This window comes from Garra rufa, chromosome 18 (genome assembly GCF_049309525.1).
Source record: "Garra rufa chromosome 18, GarRuf1.0, whole genome shotgun sequence".
NCBI classification, from domain to species: Eukaryota; Metazoa; Chordata; class Actinopteri; order Cypriniformes; family Cyprinidae; genus Garra; species Garra rufa.
In genome coordinates this window covers 41,220,561-41,242,766 of record NC_133378.1, presented here as the reverse complement: position 1 = coordinate 41,242,766, position 22,206 = coordinate 41,220,561, and the positions used below count along the sequence as shown (strand labels likewise).

Here is a 22,206-nt window from a genome sequence, read left to right as displayed (position 1 = left end):
ATTTATTGAGGAAAAAGTCATAGTTAATAGTGAATAAGTGTTCCCTATTCTAAAGTGTTACAGAATTTACAATCTACAACAAACAAAATCAGTTTATTAATAATTTTAATCAATGTTTTTAATTTATTGTAGTTTTTTTATTCATCTGAATTCATTTTATTTATTTATTTTTTAATCATTTTAATTCAGTTGGTTACATTTAATTTTTGTTCTTTATATATATATATATATATATATATATATATATATATATATATATATATATATATATATATAATTTTTTTTTTTTTTTTAATATATAGACATTAAGAAAAAACTGAAAAACAAACTAAAATGTATAAGAATAAAAACTACAAATATTAATAAATATTATATTAATGTACTAATATAAATACTATATTAGTGTCACAAAGTCATAATTGCACTAAAATAACACATTAATGATAAATGCAAATACATAAAGGTTAGCAGCATCAAAAACAGCCTGTTTATTTGTAAGGGTCAGAGAAAAGTCTGAAGTATTTTAGGTGGATGTCAAGATACAATGCTGAAAATGTTTTATATAATCCTATAATTAAGTTTTAAAACAAAGCTGCTGTATAAAATCATTCAAAAGGTTTCTGTCTTCAGTAGTCAAAGTCCATTTTGGCATATCAGGCCAAACTTGCCAAATTTTGGGAATTTTCCACTCGATTATTTAGAGGGCATTAGGAAATCCTGCTCCGAGTTCCTGTCCGGAAAATGGAAAGAATGAAGATATTGAGTGTCTGTAAACAGCGGCCTCATAATAACTGCGCTTATGAAATCAATTCTCATGTGGACTGGAGCTTATCAAAACAGTTCATCTGCATATTGTGTTTGTAAATGGGTTTTTAACACAGTCTCAGTGGTTTGGTTTAGTTCAGTGGTGTAATGGTGATCCAGCTCAATGTTGGCGTCTCAGGAAATGGACACCTTTACTGAGACATGATTGGTTATTGGTCCATTTTTGTGTGTTTCAGAGCGAGTACGAGCAGCTGAATTACGCGCAGCAGCTGAAGGAGAGGCTGGAGGCCTTCACCCAGGACTTCCTTCCTCATATGAAGGAGGAAGAGGAGGTGAGACTCACGCTTTAGTCAATATGATGGTTCTACAGTACAGTAGATAAAAACAGCACCAGTGGATGTTTTCAGTCATTTTAGTGTTTTTAATAACAAACAAACAAAAAACATGTCTGAATTACATTGGATGTTGTTAAAATTGGTCAGGAGTGCCTTAAGGTGTACCATATGATGATGTTTATTTATTTTATTGTTTTTATTTGTTTTATTGAAATATAATTATTTTATTTTGTGTAGTATCTCCTGAGATTCAATTAATAGTATTTTATAATACTTTATAGGTGTAATTTATGATTCTGTAAGCTGAACATCTGAGATCTTTTCTAATTTTATTTGAATTTTTTGTTTATTTTATTGTTTTAATGTGTTTTATTTTAATATAATTATTTTTTTATTTTATTTTATAGTAGTATCTCCTGAGATTTAGTTCATAGTAATTACTTAAAGTAAAATAAATAAAGTAAAATACTTTATAGGTGTAATTAATTATTCTGTAAGCTGAATCCCTGAGATCTTTTCTTATTTGATTTGATAAAAAAAATAAATTGCTTTTATTTTATTTTATAATAGTATCTCCTGAAATTCAGTTAATACAACTTTATAATTTTTTTTTAAATAAATGAAATAATTTTTATTTTATTTTATTTATTTATTTATTTTTTAAATGGATTTCTATTAATTAAATTATTTGTATTTTATGGTAGTATGTCCTGAGATTCAATGAATAGTACTTCATAATACTTAATATTTTTCAGATTAATAAAATTATTTAGTTATTTTATTTTATAGTAGTAGCTCTCTTAATTAACAGTACTTTATAATACTTGATATAATATAGTTGTAATTAATGATTAATGTAAGTTGAATCCCTGAGATCTTTGCTTATTTAACTTTTTCTTATTTGTTTGTATTTTATTACATTTTAAAAAATGTTTAAGAAAATTATTGTTGTATTGTTTATAATTGTTTTTCTTAATTAAATTACTTTATTTTATTTTATAGTAGTGTCTCCTGAGATTTAATTAATAGAACTTTATAATACTTCATAGGTGAAATTTATGATTCTGTAACCTGAATCCCTGAGATATTTTCTTATTTGATTTATTTTATATTATTTTTAAATGGTTTTAATTTATTGTTTTAATTTTTTATATAAAAAACTATTATTAGTATTTGTATTATTTTATTTTTTAAATGTTTTATTTATTTATTTATTTTTTTTAATAGTAGTATCTTCTGAGATTTAATTAATAGTACTTTATAATACTTTATAGGTGTACCATATGATTCTGTAAGCTGAATCTCTGGAATGTATTTTTTTAAATATATATTATTTTATTTTATTCATTTTTTAAAAAAATAGTTTTACTTATTTTATTGTTTGTATTTTTTTATTTAAATTTGTCTATATTTATTTTATTTTATAGTGTCTTCTTAGATTCAATTAATAGTACTTTATAATATTTTATAGGTGCAACTTATGATTCTGTAAGATCAGTCTCCAAAGTTTGGTGTTGGTAATATTTAGTTATTTATTTATTTTTCTAAAGTCTCTTATGCTTTTAGAGGCTGCATTTATTTGATCAAAATACAGTTGTGAAATATTATTACAATGTAAAATAGCTGTTTTCTATGTGAATATCTGTTAAAATGTAATTGATTTCTGTGATCAAAGCTAAATTCCCAGCATCATTACATTCAGAAATCATTCTAATATGCTGATTTGCTGCTCAAGAAATATTGTTATCATTGTTGAAAAGAGTGTGCTGCCCAGTATTTTTGTGGAAAGTGTGATGCACTTTATTTTTTAGGATTCACAGATGAATAGAAACTAAAAAAACAGCGTTTATTTGAAATAGAAATCTTTTGTAACATTCTCCTTGATAAATAAAAGTATGAATTTCTTTTTAAAAAAGCAATGTACTTAATTTATACTATATAATTTACTCCAGATAAATTGTAAAAACATTTCATTTAATTTTGCAGTGGCCCTAGATATATTGCTTTTTACTGGATCCAGTCAGTCCAGTAGCTTAAAGTGCATTTTCTAATTACATTTGCATGTCTGTTTATGGATGTTTAGTAATGTCTGTATCTGTCAGTCATGTGTTTGTGGTTTCTGTGTGTGTTCAGGTGTATCAGCCCATGCTGATGGAGTATTTCACGTACGAGGAGCTGAAGGCCATCAAGCGGCAGGTGATGCAGCAGCACTGCAGTAATCGCTCGTGGAGCTCCGCCGCCGATGTGCTGAAGGGCCTGAACCTCTGGAGTCACGCCGAGGAGCTGCACAAGGTCTTTAAATACTCCGACCACGAGAAGACCGAAGACGGTGAGGCCAATAGAGTCCACAAACTAGTCTTAGAGTCAGTGTATGAGTGAAAGACATCAGTCACAACATGTCTTGTTTCTTTATTATTTTAAAATTAATGATAAAACTTATATTTATTCAAAACAGTATCATACTTTGTTGAATTATTTGTAGCATTTTTGTAAATGTTATTAGTTTATAATTATTTCTAAAATGTTAGTGTATTAAAACATTTGTATACTGTGGCATTTTTATTTATTTTATTATCATTTACTTATTATTTTTATAATGATTTTTAATTTTTTAATCAAAAACAGTATTGTATGGCATCAGTGAATATTATATATTATTATTATTTTTTTTTTTTTTTAATTATTTACAAAACTTCAATTTCTTAAAAACAGTATTTTACTGCATTGAAGTATGTTTAGCAATTTCTTTTAATAATTATTTATGAAACGTTAATTTATTAAAAACATTTGTACACTGGTTTAGTGAATGATTTTTGAATTTCATTTTTAGAATTTTTACATTTATTTTGTTTTAATGACTTTTTTTCTATTGAAAAAATAGTGTATTGCATTCCTGAATATATAATATATATATATATATATATATATATATATATATATATATACACACACACACAGTTTTTTATATTATTATTTTATAATTAATTTTAAAGCATTCATTTATTAAAAACAGTATGGTACTGCATTTTTGTAATTCTTTTTTATTTGATTAGTTTATAATTATTTATGAATTTATTTTATTTTTAAGCACTTTTTTTTCCTTATGAAAAACATTAGTGTACTGCATTCCTAAATTATTTTTATTTGTTTTCATTTATTTATTATTATGTTTATAATGATAAAACTTTAATTAAAAAATCTGAATTGTATGGCGTTAGTACATTATTTTTATAATTTAGTTTTTGTTTTTATGTAAGCTCTGCCGTGTCTTGTTTCCATCAGAGCGGGGCAGCGAGCGCGCGTCCATCTCGGCTCTGCCGCAGGAAGTGCTGCTGCGGGTCTTCAGGTATCTGGGGCCGGAGGATCTGTGCCGCTGCGGCCAGGTGTGCGGCGTCTGGGCTCAGGTGGCCAAGACCGGATCTCTGTGGAGACACCTGTACCCCGTCCGCTGGGCTAGAGGTGCGTGATATCGCTGTCTGCTGTATTATTTAACATTTAAGTGCAGAGAAACCTGGGATTATAAAATGAGCCACATTAAAGCCGGCACAAAAGTTGGAAGTTGGGCTGACTTTACTGTGGTAAAAATGTTGGGACTTTGCCCATTATTGTTGGGTTGTGAAAAGTGTGTGTTGCACATGGCACAATGAAAGCTTTTGGTCAACCACAGTATTGCGACATATTTCGATTTATTTTTATACATTTTTTTATGTGTTTTTAAATAAGTGCATGTATATTTAATATTATCTATTATTTCTAATACTTATACTTCATATTATTTGCAAGTTTGTTTTCATGCATTATTTTATAGATATTTAGATGTATGTATTAATTTAATTATATAATATTTTTAATTATAAAACATATGTATTAATACTTTTTTACTTGTTTCAGTTAAATACGTAAGTTTAATAGATGCATGATGCTTTCCAAGTATATTAAATTATCTTAAATTATCATAACACGGAAACAGCATTATTAAAAGTAGATTAAATACAGACAAAGGTAATGCATCAGTATTAATCTTTCTGGATCTGGATCTAAGGGCAGCATTTGACACGGTTGATCGTCGTTTTCTGATGAACAGTTTGGAAAAACTTATAGTTCTTTCTGGTAATGTTTTAAATTGGTTCAAAAGGTATATTACACCCCTAACAATTCAGCAACCATTTTAGTATATCTTCTCAAGGGACAATGCTATAGAAATATAACTTGGATGTATTTTAGAGTAGTCAATGTGCAGCTTGTATAGCAGTATAGATTTACTGTCCTCTGAAAATAACTCAACATACAGTCATTATTGTCAAAATAGCTGGCAACAAAAGTGAGTACACCCTAAGTGATAAGCAGTATGTTGTTTAACCATCAAAAAACAGATGCATGAGTGCTGCCAGCATTGCTTTAAAGGTTGCAGAAGTAGAAGGTCAGCTTGTCAGTGCTCAGACCATACGCCGCACACTGCAACAAGTCAGTTTGCATAGGCGTCGTCCCAGAAGGAATCGTTATTTTATATTTTTAATTAGAGATGCACCGATCGATCGGCATCCGATCGCAATCGACCGATAGGGGCGCTATCGGTTTTGATCGGAGTTCTCAAAATAGATCAGAGCAGGCCGATCAGATGACGTTTACAACAACAAACAGCCGCCAGAGCACGCATTCCCACTTCTCAGACTAGGGTCTCCCAATGGGCGTGGCTGTCTCTACCAAAGAGTATAGAAGTACTCTTTGTCTCTACAACGCATTAACACTGAAGATGACGTCGCCGGTGAGGGGATTTCCTCCCCTCTGGTCTATGCATCCCTGCCTCTGCTGAATTATTTTTATCCACGGTGGGGATAAAACGTCCCGCGAAGCCGCTCCTACGTCCCGATCTAAATCAAATTATTTGCAATACGCGCTTTAAAGTCGTCTAAATCAAATGATTCGCCATACGCGCTTTGAAGTTGAACGTACTGAATCAAATGATTCGCGATCCGATTGGAGCGCTTCAAAACAGTGAATCTTTTTGCGACGCAGTGGTTTACTGATTCTGAGTTTCCAAAAAGCTCCGTTGATACTTTGCTCACCTTCTCTATAAAATGTATTCGTTGTTTGAAATTAAACCATTACTATTAATACAATGTTTTTATTAAATTGTGATCACATAATACAGCTTCTGTCATATTAAAAAAAATTCATGACCTGACACTCATTATCTGGTTCTTGCCTAAAAAGACGGGTATAATGCGCGTTGTTAACAGATTACAGTAACAGTTTGGTCAACCTCTCCCTATGGAGAGAGAAAAAAAAGTTTCTAAAAGCATCCCCCCCTCTGTTTTTTTTCACAAATTGCACCCTGTATATGTATATGTATGTGTATATGCATATGTATGGCATATTTATTTTATTTTTCCACAAAAAGCTTGTTGCTAAACTCTAAATTGTGATTTTAAGAAAGAGCCTCCTGAGAGTTAAATGTTTATTATGGTGCACATGTGTGTTTTGCACATAATCATTTTTTTATTTTAAGATTTAACTCTTTTATTAGATTTAACTTTTTCCACAGAAAAACTAAGGTTCATAGTTTACAAATTGTGTCAGCTCTAAAAGAGTGAAATGTTGTGTTGTACATAATTACTGCCAAAAGACAGTTTAAGATAGTAAGCAACACTTACTCTATGTAAGCTGAGTCCAAGTTGTCTATGAGAGTCTTGAGAGTGTTCAATATTGAAATTTGCCTCAGCCTGCAATAAAACTGGTCAATTCATGATACTTTCTCATTTCCTACTTTTTATACTAATAATACAATGTCAATGTTTGTACATGAGACAACAATATTGAAGAATTTATGGATTTGACGCTGTGATCGGTAATATCGGGATCGGCAGATACTGCTTTTGGTGATCGGTGATCGGTGATCGGCCCCCAAAATCCAGATCGGTGCATCTCTATTTTTAATGCAATTTAATGTAAAAATAAATATTGAATTGTGGGATACAGTATCTAACACAGATCTGATCTGATGATTTGTGAATTGTGTGTGTAGGTGATTATTACTGTGGTCCTCCGGGCGAGTCGGACCAGGAGCCGGATGAGGAATGGGTGAAGAATCTCCAGGACGAGGGACGAGCCTATCAGGAGTGGGATGAGGACGCAGACGTGGATGAATCAGGTGAGTCTCTAAACTACACTTCCCATGATCCTCTGGGCCAAAGCTCAGCCGTGTGTTCCTGCTGTGTTCAGAGGAGGCATCTGAGGAGTCTCCAGCCATAAGTGTGGTTCAGAGAGAGAAGAAGCTGCTCAACGGGATCATCCAGAACCTGCTGCCCGCCGTTGGTCCATCTGTGCGCTCGCTCAGCCTGGCCTACAGCTCGACCGTCTCCAGCAAGATGGTGCGTACATGGAAGAGACATATAAAATATGACGTGATTGTGAAAGATCTTCCACTGAAGTTAGATTTGACTTCTCAAGTGTTTATTTAAAAGGTGAAGAGCCACAATGTTTGAATATTTTATTTTGTAAGATAATTTACATACTTCATGTTTTTGAGTATTAAATTTGGTTTTAAGTATTAAATTAAGTGACTATATAACTGATATAAAAACGTTTAAAACTAATATAATTATATATATATTATATTATATTATGTTTTAGTAAAATATCTTTGACTTTTAAGCATTTATTAATCTGTCTTTCTCGGTTTAAAAATTACATTTGTTTTTAGAATTAAATAATAATTAATAATTAGAATTATTAATTAAATTAATAATTTATTTTAATTTATTTATTTAAAAGGTTTCATTTGGAAACTATAATCTAATGTAATAGAATAATTATAAAAACATAAAAATGTAATATTGTGCTATTTTATTATATGTTATACAAGTATATTATATGATAATATAATTAGTTATAAAACTAATTTATTAAAAATGGTTTTATTGTTTGAAATATTGTTATAATTATATTTTTATAATTTATTTTTTAATGATTTTTTTATTTTTTCTTCATTTTGATTATTATTTTTTTGAATTATAAAACTATATTATATTTTTTTATTAAGTGTAATTATTTTTAATTATATTTTCATATTATTCTACATTTTTATAATTATAAAACTATTATTATGATATTTTTTATTATTATTAAATGTAATTAATTTTAGTTATATTTTCATATTCATTTTTTTTTTTAACTTAAAACAGTGTACTGCATTAGTGAATTATTTTGGTATTTTTCCATTATTTATTATTTTTATCATGATAACTTTAATCAAAAACAGTATTGTACTATAGTTAATTATAAAGATGTTCTAATTTAAAATGGGGGCGGCTGTGGCCTAATGGTTAGAGAGTTGGTTGCAGGTTCGAGTCTCAGGTCTGGCAGGGATTGCTCCGGGTGTGTGTTCACAGTGTGTGTGCACTTGGATGGGTTAAATGCAGAGCACAAATTCCTAGTATGGGTCATCATACTTGGCTTCACGTCACCTCCTTTCCTTTCCTTTCCTTTCCTTTCCTTTATTAAAAACGGTTGCATTGTGTTAGTCAAGTATTTTTAGAATAACTTTTTTTGTTTTTAGAATTTATTTATTTATTTTTGAATAATTGTTATTTTTATAATTAATTATAAAACTGTTATTAATTTTTATATTAAGTTTAAATAATTGTAATTATATATATATTTTTTTTTTACTTAAAACAATTGTAAACAGTTAAAACTGCATTAATGAATTATTTTGGTATTTTTTCATAATTTATTTATTATTTTTATCATGATAACGGTTAGTGAAGTATTTTTATAAATATTTTTTATAATTTATTTTTGTTGGGGTTTTATATATTTATATATAATTATAAAACTGTATTATGTTATTATTTTTTTATTATTAATACATTTAATTTTAATTATATTTTATTTAAACCATTAGTGTACTGCATTAGTGAATTATTCTTGTATTTCTTTCATAATCTATTTACCAGTATTGTACTGTAATTAATTCTAAAACTGTTAATTTATTAAAAACAGTTGTATTGTTTTAGTGAATAATTTTTATAAGTATTTATATTTTTATAATTATTTTTTTAAATGTATTATTTTTTTGTAATAGTAAAACTATTGTTGTTCATTTTATTATTATTTAATTTATTTAATTCTAATTACATTTTCAGATTATACTGTTAATTATCTTATTATATTTCTATGAAACTCCATATAGTTATTCTTATCATTTAAATATAAGTTAAACTGTGTATTTTATATATTTAATTTTTTTTTTTTAATACCATGAATGTAGTTCATGATGCTTTACGCCTTTTTAAATAATTTAAAAAAAATAAACAAATACCCTGATTTATTTTTCCAGGTGCGACAGATCCTCAGTTTCTGCCCGAACCTGACTCACCTGGATCTCACGCAGACTGACGTCTCCGATTCTGCCTTTGACAGGTTGGTTCCTCTTTTTCTGATTTGTTTCTGACAGTAATATCCTGCACCCATTGACAATCATAAATATTAAATATAATATCCATTTTTCCAGCTGGGCGGAGTTCGGGGCATGTCGTTCTCTGGAGCGGCTGGATCTCTCGGGATGCGACAAAATCACGGACCGCACTCTGAAGATCCTGTCGCTGGGATTGGGCGACTTGACGACACCCAGTCTGGATCGCAGAGCCAAGCTGCTGAAAGCCTCGCCCTCTCCAATCAAATTTCAGGATGAGTGTCCTGTCCCACCAATAGGACGCAGCTGCCAGGATCTCATTTTCAAGCGGAGACCTGGTGGGCGTGGCTCCGGCTGTGGCCCCGCCCACGTGTGGGTTCTGGACCCGGCCAAACTCGCCGACATTGAGGACGCGGCCGACTGGAGCAAACGAGGGGGCGTGTCTGTGCAGGAAAATGGGCGTGGCTGCGTTTTAGAGGCACAGGGAGGCGGCAGCTCATGCTGCTGTAGGAGGAGCCAGAGGCGGAGCTTCAGGACTGGTATTAGCTCCTCCCACTGGCAGTACGGCTCTATGGGTGACGCCCTCTGTGGCCATTCCACCTGCTGCACCTCTGACACAGCGCTCTGGACTGTGAGAGAAGCGCACTGTGATCTCCAGGCCACAGGGGGTGGTGTTGAGTTTCGGACTAAATGCTCGTTTGAGGGCGAATCTTGCCCCGAGCATCACACCAGGACTGACCTATCAGGAGCCTATCGGGGGCTTAGGTTCCTCAGCCTGTCTGGATGCTATCAGATCACGGATCTCGGCCTGAGGTACAAAACAAACACACCCTTATAAGCGCTAGTTTGTTGTCATAATGACACAGTTGCAAGTCGGTACAAATACTAGAGACATTTCAATAAGTCAAAATGATCAGATTTCCCTAGGAATTATTTAGGTCAAGTATTAAAACTATTTTCACACACGCACAGACGTATATGTTTTAAGCGTTATCAGATCTTCCAAGCAATTATTTAGGTCAGGTATTAACTGTGTGTATGTGTGTATAGATAGATGGATGGATAGATAGCTTTAGCTTTATTTTTAAATATTTCTTTTTTCTTAATTTATTTTTAAATGATTCTTTATTTTTTTTCTTCTTCTGCTAATATTTTAAGCAATTTGGTTATATCTTTTGTCACTTTTTTAATTAGTTTTTTAAATTATTTATTTATTTTGCCTCTAGAATTTATTTTTGATTCAGCTTAAATCAGTTAAGTATTTAAACTTATTTCAGATAGTTGCCAGGACTATATATATATATATATATATATATATATATATATATATATATATATATATATATATATATATATATTATTTTCTAATACCGTCAATACCGTAATAAATCAATTATGTGCCTTGAACGGCTGCATTTACATCAATAATAGCTAATTCTAAATAAGGCATTACATTTTCTTCAAACGTTCAGTTGTGGTCTGAATACCTGCCCTTATACTATATATCTTGTTGTAAATAAAAAAGTAAAACATATTCGTATCAGCTTTGCAGGTGGTAGGTAAAAGGGGAGTGGCCATTAAACAACTGGTGAAACATCGTGAAGAAAGGTCGGGCCTGTAGCCTATACCAGGGGCGGAGTGACAATCGGGAAGGATTTACAGCGGATCACAAATTGAGGGGGCGCGAGGCGAACGCGACCGGCCTGAGCTTATTAGAATCATTGACGTTACTAAATTCTCCGCGAATAGCGGCCAAATACTCCCACATACTCCCCCCCCTAAACGTCCAGCCAATATTTATATCAGTTGCATGTCCTTGCATGATGCTTGAAATTTCCATCCAATCACAAAGCTCTTTCTAGAATGCTCTTAGTTCTATAGTTCCTTACAGGCCCGGCTCCACGGCCACCCAATCAGAAGCTTGGCCCACCCGACACGAGCCCCACACTACAATAGCCACTCACAAAATTGGCGCGATATTTAGTTGAGCATTTTCGCACTTTCAATATGCAGGGTATAGAAATCGCTTTTAAATGAGTGCTCGCGCTGTTTACTTTTACTTTCGATATTGCAATAACGCACACTCTGTGTAAAGGGAGCAGCACGTCTTATAATAGATATTTGTCAGTAAGTACAAGATTGCAGCAAATCCTCCAGTCTATTTTTGTCATCTCTCTTTACTTTCGACCCGTGATCAGTCAAATCTAAAGGTCATTGTACACTGAGTCCGATTTTTGTATGCGTTTTTTTTTTTAGTTTTCTCATATTCGCCATCCTTATCAAAATGCTTATGGATGCGAAAATGCAGAAAATCAAACATGATCTGAATTTTTTTTATGACGGATGAAAGTTTCAGAGGCAGTGTGTAAACTCGATTAACATAGCCTGTTTTTTTTTTTTTTAACGTGCAAAAATCTCGGACGAAAATTTCATACTCAAGTGTGCAATGACCTTAACTCCAGCAGCTTGTGCTGGATGCAGGGTTGTATACATCATATGAAAGCTTAGTAAATAAGCTTTCTATTGATATTTGTTTTGTTAGGATGGGACAATATTTGGTCGAGATACATCTATTTGAAAATCTGGAATCTGAGGGTGCAAAAAATCAAAATACTGAGAAAATCACCTTTAAAGTTGTCCAAATTAAGTTCTTAACAATGCATATTACTAATCAAAAATTACATTTTGATATATTTATTGTAGGAATTTTACAAAAAATCTTCATGGAACACTAATGCTTTTTGGCATAAAAAAAATATATATACCCCAGCGACTTAAGACTGGTTTTGTGGCCCAGGGTCGCTGAAGTATATTTGTAGCAATAGCCAAAAATACATATCATGGGTCAAAATTTTAGATTTTTCTTTTATGCCAAAAATCATTAAGAAATTAAGTAAAGATGAAATTCCATGAAGATTTTTTGTAAAATTCCTACTGTAAATATATCAAAATGTAATTTTTGATTTGTAAAATGCATTAAGAACCTAATTTGGACAACTTTAAAGGTGATTTTCTCAGTATTTTGATTTTTTTGCATCCTCAGATTTCTGATTTCAAATAGATGCATCTCGGTCAAATATTGTCATATCATAACAAACCATACATCAATAGAAAGCTTATTTATTGAGCTTTCATGTGATGTATAAATCTCAGTTTTGTAAAATTTAACCTTATGACTGGTTTTGTGGTCCATGGTCACATATAGATATAGATATATATAGATATATAGGTATATATTGATATATAGATATAGATATATATATAGATATATAGATGTGTGTGTGTGTGTGTGTGTGTGCGCCAAGTAAATAAATATAAAAATGAATTATATAAATGTATATATATATATATATATAAATATATGTTTTTAAAATTATTAAATGTTAAACTTATCACAATTTAACAATATATAGATTTGAATTTTTTATTTATTACAAATATAATATAAAATTCTAAAATTTTTTACAAATTAAAAAAAAAAAAAAAAAAATACTAATCTTTGAGGCAAAAGTCATATTTAATTGTAAATAGTGAGAATTGGTCCCCAAATTTATGCCAAAATAATGTTTTCTTTTGATGATACATTTTGATGATCAAAATTACACATAAATAAATGTAAAAATAAAAGATATATTTTTTAATAATTAAAAAAATGTTAAATATATTTATCAAAATGTAACAATATTTTGATTTGACTTTATTACAAATAATAAAAAGTTCAAATCAATATAAAATTCTAAAAATATTTTTTTTAAATTCTAAAAAGAATACACTAAAAAGAAAAATATTGAGCTATTTTATTATAATTGCATTTTTAGTTGTTATTATTTTTTTTTTTGAGTTTTTAGTATCATTAGTTTTTTTTTTTTTTTTTTTTTTTTTTTATAAACCAGGTCCTCACTTTCCACATCTGAGACATGCATATGTATTATTTTTTCCTTTATATTTTCATTTTATTTTATTTCAGGTTTATTTTAATTATTAAAAACATTTTTATTAGTTTTATGGGTAACAGTAACAATGCTAGTGATTTGGATTACAAACAGTATAAATAATTCTTTTCTTTTTAATTTATATAAAACATTGGTAAAAATGTCATGATGCTTTTGGGCTCTTATGCTACTCTGAAATCTTCACTTTTTTAATTGAAATCACAGACATATGTAGATGGTGCACAAAGGAAACCGTGTGTGAAGGTTTGTGTGTGTGTTTGATGCAGGTGTCTGTCTCAGCGTGGAGGACTCCCTCTGCTGGTGCATCTCAATCTGTCTGGCTGTCTGCTCATCACAGGGACGGGGCTTCAGGAACTGGTTTCCGTTTGCCCCTCCCTCAACATTGAACACTTTTACTACTGCGATAACATTAACGGTAACACACACACTCACACATAGACAGAACATACTCACATTTTATACAAGAGTCCAGCCATACAAACTACATGAGTAAAGAATGTCCAAACTGTGCTGATGTTTCGATAAGTTAAATTTTCAGTTAAGGTATGGGGTAGGATTAAAGGACTTTACTTAAAACATAACTTAACTAATCTTAACTTACGAGTTGAAAGCAAATCACGACTTGTTTTGTCAAATGTCAAATCAAAACGTTACAATCATTCATCATTCATTAGGTTAAGTTAAGTTTTAATTAGTTCGATAAGTTATGTTTTAAGTTGAGTTAAGGTATAGGGTAGGATTGAAAGACTTAACTTAAAACTAAGCTTAACTATCTTACTATTAAAAATCAGCAAATTATTGTATTGTCAAATGTCAAATCAAAATACGTTAAAATTATTCATCGAAATACATTTTAGGTTAGGTTAAGTTTCAACTAGTTTTAACTAATTTCAGGGCTTGACATTAAGCTTTGACATGTGCTTGTCCTTCGGACAAGTAAATCAGAAATTCACTTGTCCGAGTGAAAAATTTACTTTTTAAATGCCTTTTTTAGCTGTAAATTAATCCATTCTGAAGCAGTAGTCTCATCACTACTCTATAAGTTCTTACTTTAATCTGAGTATTTGTGATATTTGCCTTAAATTGATTTCTAGGACACTTTTTAACTTTATTTTCCTAACCTTACTAACTGTATGTGTCGTCATTCACATCAAATTCTTAAATTTTATCAGTACATCAAATTAGAATAATTAGACTCTGTGTGGTTGCACAAATTAAATCAGTATCAACAAACTCCATCTTTCCATTGCACAGGAAAAACAGAGCCTGCAATAAAATTGACATTTAACTGTATTTACTAAGACAGTTTAATGAAGACAAGAGGTTCCAAAAAATGCATTTACACAGTAAAATTGCAAATACATAATGTATTTTTAAACATAAATCTAAAATGTTGGAAAAATGCAATACCTTTAAATATGAAACCGAACCACCAATAGGTGGCAGTAGTCACTGTCTTAAAGGAGTAGTTCACTTTCAGAACAACAATTTACAGATAATTTACTCACCCCCTTGTGATCCGAGATGTTTATGTCTTTTTTTCTTCAGTCGTCAAGAAATTATGTTTTTTGAGATAAACATTTCTGGAAATTTCTCCATATAATGGACTTAAAGGGATGGTTCGGAGTAGAATTGACTTCATTGCTATGCACTCCGAAGCCCATGTAAATACCCCATCCGAAGTTTTTTTTTTACCTTAGTCGAACATTTATGGAGATATTAGAGTTTTTCGAATTGCTTGTTACAGGAGTGAATGGTACGTGTGATGTATCTCGTAAATTGCACCACTAAACGTGCAAGTAATCTTACCAAACTTGTACAGTAGTGTAAATAGGTTATGTACTCACAAAACGCTGCATCAGAACATTTGTAAGTCCACCATGAGTGTTTTAAAAACACGTTTTAGCCGATCCCTATTAGTCTCAAAAACTACAAATGGTGACACGTCAACGTCACTTCCCTGGTTTGAAAAAAGCACGTAAAAGTCCTCCTACAAGTTGACATGCACACAGATGTAGTAGGAGGACTTTTACGTGCTTTTTTCAAACCAGGGAAGTGACGTCGACTTGTAGTTTCTGAGACTAGTAGTTCTCGGGTAAAACGTGTTTTTAAAACACTCATGGTGGACTTACAAATGTTCTGATGCAGCGTTTTGTGAGTACATAACCTATTTACACTACTGTACAAGTTTGGTAAGATTACTTGCACGTTTAGTGGTGCAATTTACGAGATACACCACATGTACCATTCTCTCCTGTAACAAGCAATTCGAAAAACTCTAATATCTCCATAAATGTTTGACTAAGGTAAAAAAAAAACTTCGGATGGGGTATTTAGATGGGCTTCGGAGTGCATAGCAATGAAGTCAATTCTACTCCGAACCATCCCTTTAAATGGTGCCCCGATTTTTGAACCTTCAAAATGCAGTTTAAATGCAGCTTCAAAGGGCTGTAAACGATCCCAGCTGACGAAGTCTTGTCTACCGAAATGTTCGGTCATTTTCTTATAAAAATATATTTTTATATACCTTTTAAACACTGAAACTCGTCTAGCACTAGGGCTAATGTGCGTCTATACGTTCTATGTAATCACGTCGAAAGGTCACGCGTGACGTATGCGAAACCCAGTGTTTACTAGCTTGGAGACGAAGGACCGTTCCAGAGTTATTGCGTGTGGAATGACACAAATTTAATTTGGTCCAGTCGTGACAGCACTGAGATTCCTGCTCCGTTGGAAATGTGGGCATTTTCCACATTTGCAGCACCATCTCGTCTCGTTTGAACGCGGGCGTTAATGAGCGAATCACAGATTCAACCATAGATGGATTCAACCAGTTCGTTCACTGACTCACCCGATTCATTAAAAAAAATGCTGAATCATTCAGTACTGAAATACCGCTGTGTTTCTCGGAGATTCACGGAGGTTCTGCTGTTTCTTTGCTTAGAACTATTTTCGTTAGCAAAAACTGTCAGTGATGTGTCTAAAATGTAAGTCAGTTAATATTAACTACTAGTTTATTGAACTACTGTTGTATAAAATCAATGTCACGTTTGCAATCGTAATGGTGCTTTTCTACCGCAGTGTTTGTTCATGCTTGTTTCTTTGTGTCTGCTGTTGCGCCTATTAGTGTTGATTTTCTGTGAGTCAGATAGCCTGCAGGAGCTTGATACTTGATACTGTCCGTTTCCAGTCATCTTAAGTAATACAATCAGAATTACTCTCACCAAAGTTTCGTTGCTGCGCTAGTTATTGTTTGTAATTGATGTTTTAATCAGGTTACTTGTCCGGTCGGGCAAGTAAAATCCTCTTTCACTTGCCCATTCACAAAATCCACTTGTCCCGGACAAGCGGACAAGCGTTAATGTCGAGCCCTGAATTAAATAAGTTATGTTTTAAGTTAAGTTATGGGGTGGGATTAAAGTACTTAATTTAAAACGTAATTTACCTAATCTTAATTTATGAGTTGTTAGCGATTCACGACTTGTTTTGTCAAATGTCAAAAATCAAAATGTTAAAATCATTCATCAAAATTAAATACTTAAGTTTTAGGTTAAGTTTTAATTAGTTTTAACTAATTCGATAAGTTATGTTTTAAGTTGAGTTAAGGTATGTGGTAGGATTAAAAGACTTAAAACTAAGCTTAACTATCTTACTATTAAAAATCAGCAAATTATTAATTGTATTGTCAAATCAAAATACGTTAAAATTATTCATGAAAATATGTTTTAGGTTAGGTTTTAGGTTAGGTTAAGTTTCAACTAGTTTTAACTAATTCAATAAGTTATGTTTTGAGTTAAGTTAAGGTATGGGGTAGGATTAAAAGACAACTTAAAACTAAGCTTAACTATCTTACTATTGACAATACAATAATTAGCAGATTTTTAAATGTCAAATCAAAATATGTTAAAATTATACATCAAAATACGTTTTAGGTTAGATTAAGTTTCAACTAGTTTTAACTAATTCAATAATTTATGTTTTGAGTTAAGGTAGGGGGTAGAATTAAAGGACTTAAAACTTAGCTTAATTTACGAGTTGTAAGCAATTTACAACTTGTTTTGTCAAATCAAAACGTTAAAATCATTCATCTAAATTAAATACTTAAGTTTTAGGTTTAATTAGTTTTAACTAATTTGATAAGTTATGTTTTAAGTTGAGTTAAGGTATGTGATTAAAGGACTTAATTTAAAACTAAGCTTAACTATATTACTATTAAAAATCCGCAAATTATGACTTTTGTCAAATGTCAAATCAAAATATGTTAAAATTATTCATCAAAATTAAGAAACTAATTTGATTAGTTAAGTTTTAGGTTAAGTTAATGTATGGGGTAGGATTGAAGGACTTAACTTAAAACTAAACTTAACTTTCTTGCTATTAATAATCAGCAAATTATGACCTGTTTTGTCAAATGTCAAATAAAAGTATAATTAATCAAAATGAAATACTAATTTGATTAGTTAAGTTTTAACTAGTTTTAAGTAATTCGATAAGTTAAACCTTATTTTAACCTAAAACCTAACTAATTAAACTAACTAGCTTAATTTTGATGAATAATAAAAAAAAAAAAAGATTTAACATTTGACAAAATTCATAATTTGCTGACCTTTTTTTAATAGTAAGATAGTTAACTTAAAACTAATGTTAATATACGAGTTGTAAGCAAATTTTCGACTTGTTTTGTCAAATGTCAAATCAAAATATGTTAAAATTATTTATCAAAATTATATACTAATTTGATTAGTTAAGTTTTAAGTTAAGGTATGGGGTAGAATTAAAGGACTTAACTTAAAACTGAACTTAAAAACGAAGCTTAACTTAACAATCTTGCTATTAATAATCAGCCAATTACAACCTGTTTTGTCAAATGTCAAATAAAAATGTTAAAATTATTAATCAAAATGAAATACTAACTTGATTAGGTAATTTTTAGGTTAAGTTATGTTTTAACTAATTCGATAAATTACGTTTTAAATTGGGGTATGGGGTAGGATTAAAGGACTTAAACCTTAACCTAAAACTTAACTAATCCAATTAGTTTTTAATTTTGATGAATCATTTTAACATATTTAGATGTAACATTTGACTAGACAAGTTGTATTTTGCTAAATTTAGTCATTTTAGTTTTAAGTAAAGTCCATTAAATCTACCTCATAGCTTAACTTAAAATGTAACTTATTGAATTAGTTAAAACCTAACTTAACCTAAAACTTAACTATTCAAATTAGTATTTTTAGTTTTAAGTTAAGTTTAGGTATGGGGTAGGATTAAAGGACTTAGCACTTAACTTAAAACGTACGAGTTGTGGGCAAATTTAAACTTGTTTTCAAATGTCAAATCAAAACATGTTAAAATTATTCGTCAAAATTCAAAAGTAATTTGATTAAGTTTTAGGTTAGGTTTCAACTAGTTTTAACTAATGAGAAGTTAAGTTTTAAGTTAAGGTATGGGGTAGGATTAAAGGACTTACTTAGCTTAGAAATTAACCTTAAACTAAACTTAACTAACTATTAATATTCAGCAAATTACGACTTTTTTGGAGGCAAAAGTCATAGTTAATGGTGAGAACTGGTCCCCACAATAAAGTATGACAAAATGTTTTATTTGAATGGTTTTTATTTTAAAAATATATATATTTTTAATATACATTTTATGAATGAATAATAAAAATGTGAAATCAAAATATGTTAAAAATATGCATCAATATACTAATACTAAATCAATTAGTTCAGTTTTAAGTTTTAACGTATTCAGTAAGTTAAGTTTTAAAGGGATGGTTCGGAGTAGATTTGACTTCATTGCTATGCGCTCCGAAGCCCATGTAAATACCCCATCCGAAAGCTTTTTTACCTTAGTCAAACATTGAGGGAGATATGTACTCACAAAACGCTGCGTCGGAAAATTTGTAAGTCCACCATGAGTGTTTTAAAAACAACTTTTACCCGATCCCTACTAGTCTCAAAAACTACAAATGGCGACACGTCGATGTCACTTCCCTGGTTTGGGAAAAGCGTGTTGCCATTTGTAGTTTTTGAGACTAGTAGGGATCAGGTAAAAGTTGTTTTTAAAACACTCATGGTGGACTTACAAATGCAGCGATGCAGAGTTTTGTGAGTACATAACCTATTTACACTACTGTACAAGTTTGGTAAGATTACATGCACGTTTAGTGGTGCAATTTACGAGATACATCACATGTACCATGTAAAAACTCTGATATCTCCCTCAATGTTTGACTAAGGTAAAAAAGCTTTCGGATGGGGTATTTACATGGGCTTCGGAGCGCATGGCAATGAAGTCAAATCTACTCCGAACCATCCCTTTAAGTTAAGGTATGGGGTAGGATTAAAGGACTTAAGTTTTAGGTTAAGTGAAGTTTTAAGTTTTAACTAGTTGTAACGTATTCATAAGTTAAGTTTTAAGTTAAAGTGTAGGGTAGGATTAAAGGACTTAAAACTTGATCTTAAACTTACCATTAATAATCCGTAGACTTCATTGAGACAAAAGTTGTAGTTAATGGTGAGAATTGGTCCCAAATTTAAAGTGTGATAAAATACTCTTAAAATCTAAATATTTTAGCTCAAAAGTGTTTTGCTGATTAAAAAAAAAGCATTGTGCATCCCTGTTATATGAGTGTAATAAATGTATATATGTGACCCTGGACCACAAAACCAGTCTTAAGTCGCTGGGGTATATTTGTAGCAATAGCCAAAAATACATTGTATGGGTCAAAATTATTGATTTTTCTTTTATGCCGAAAATCATTAGGAAATTAAGTAAAGATCATGTTCCATGAAGATTTTTTGTAAAATTTCTACTGTAAACATGTAGTAATAGTAATATGCATTGTTAAGAACTTAATTTGGACAACTTTAAAGGTGATTTTCTCAGTATTTTGATTTTTTTTGCATCCTCAGATTCCAGATTTTCAAATAGATGTATCTCGACCAAATATTGTCCTATCCTAACAAACCATACATCAATAGAAAGTTTATTTATTGAGCTTTCATATGATGTATATATCTCAGTTTTGTCAAATTTAACCTTATGACTGGTTTTGTGGTCCAGGGTCACATATGTGATATGATACATGAATGTAAATGACTGTAATGCACACAATTCCACATGAAGTCCAAACCCAACAAATATGACGACATCTTGGTAAGTAAAGGGTGGGTTATTATGAACGCTGCCTTTTATCTGACCTAATATGTAACAGCTCAGGGACTAGTTGTATTTGATCATTTACATGCAGCATGTTTGCCATTTTTTTCCCATTAAACCAGCCCTGCAGTCCATTATTGGTTTGCGACCCACCGCAGTTTTAGAATACAACTCCTCTGTTCACTCCAGCGCATGAATTGAGAGTTTTCTCTTTATTTGGCATGTTTTTAACTCAGATTTCTCTGCTTCTGCAGGTCCTCATGCTGACAAGGCCAGCGGATGTCAGAATCTGCAGTGCGGCTTCAGGGCTTGCTGTCGGTCTGGAGAGTGATGCTCTTTTCTCTGTATTTATCTCTCTTTACCCCCTTCTCCTTCCTCTTGTCCCTCTCTCATTTCTCATCCATGTGCACTTTAATTGGGAAATTGGTTCAAAACGCTCTTCGACGCAATGCGGTTTCCCTAAAATCAGAAAAACGCTTCAAATAAAGTGAAATTCGGCATTGTAAACCAATCACCTTCATTGCAATTTCTGAGAGGTATTGTGAAGGAACTGAATGATGTATATTTGTAAATAATTCCAATTGTCCTCAGTCTGCTTTCCGCTCACGTGGGATAAAAGACACTCTTTAATTGGGGGATTTTTGACTGCTTTAAGATGTTAGTTCAACATTGTGTGGGTTTGTTTTGAGTATTTCACCCAGGCGCATTTAGAGTCTTAAGCTCAATTCTGACTTTACTGAACCATTATCTTTAGGTGTAATGTTAAATCACCTGATTTGGTTCCCCTACTCTGGACTTAAAAGTTTGTGAATAGGAGAATACTCTACGTTAATAGGCCTTTCAAGCAAACCAGTTGAAAACCAGAAGCTGTATTAGTTGTTTAGAACCTGAGGTGGAAAATATTGAATGACTACCAGATTAAATATCTACCGATTTGTGAATAAATATCTGGCAACCGTATCAAACTACAAGCGTTTTCCCAGAACTCAAGCTTTGGTTTCGGTAAAAAAGGTGGTTTGTGAGCTGTAATAAGTCCTGGGTATATAATACTCATTAATTCTTCACTCAATCCTTTTGAGTTTTTTTTTTTAGATGCTGCATGATTTTTTTTTTTTTTTTTTTTTTTTTTGATTCATTAGCTGACAATTAAAAGCACCTTGAGATAACAATTGCTTGTGTTGAAGTCTTCATTAAGTGTAAGGATTGTCAAGCTCCAAAAATCGCAAAAACATTATACTAGTGTCCATATGATTATCTTCCAAGACACATAAAGACCCAAATTTAAGTCGTTTTGCATTTCTGCTTTTGCATATTCAAACTTGGTGGTTTTATTTTTTTAATTCTTGGGCAAAGTATTGAAAGTTAGCTCCTACCTTCAATTTACAATCAAAAGGCATAGATCTCAACATCAGAAGCAGTCTTGTGTGTGAAGCTAAAACACTTTAGCTTTAAAGGATAACTGATGCCAAAATGCAACCTGGGCTGCATTTTGGCAATAGTTATCCTTTAAATGTTAGGAATTAAATGTGAAATCGATGGAAAACACAAGTGCAGTACTTTAAAAAAAAAAAGA

General features: G+C 31.3%; 1 protein-coding gene across 1 annotated transcript in view; it reads left to right on the top strand.

Annotated features, from left to right (window-relative positions):
- Positions 1-21,752, top strand: part of fbxl5 (F-box and leucine-rich repeat protein 5) — a 26,189-nt gene extending 4,437 nt beyond the window's left edge. The window contains exons 3-11 of the mRNA XM_073822783.1: positions 1,002-1,097; positions 3,234-3,429; positions 4,383-4,559; positions 7,126-7,251; positions 7,323-7,471; positions 9,442-9,524; positions 9,616-10,329; positions 13,736-13,884; positions 20,888-21,752. Of these exons, the coding sequence (XP_073678884.1) occupies positions 1,002-1,097; positions 3,234-3,429; positions 4,383-4,559; positions 7,126-7,251; positions 7,323-7,471; positions 9,442-9,524; positions 9,616-10,329; positions 13,736-13,884; positions 20,888-20,964 (1,767 nt within the window). The 3' untranslated portion in view covers positions 20,965-21,752. The remainder of the gene's footprint in view (positions 1-1,001; positions 1,098-3,233; positions 3,430-4,382; positions 4,560-7,125; positions 7,252-7,322; positions 7,472-9,441; positions 9,525-9,615; positions 10,330-13,735; positions 13,885-20,887) is intronic.
- Positions 21,753-22,206: the final 454 nt, after the last annotated feature.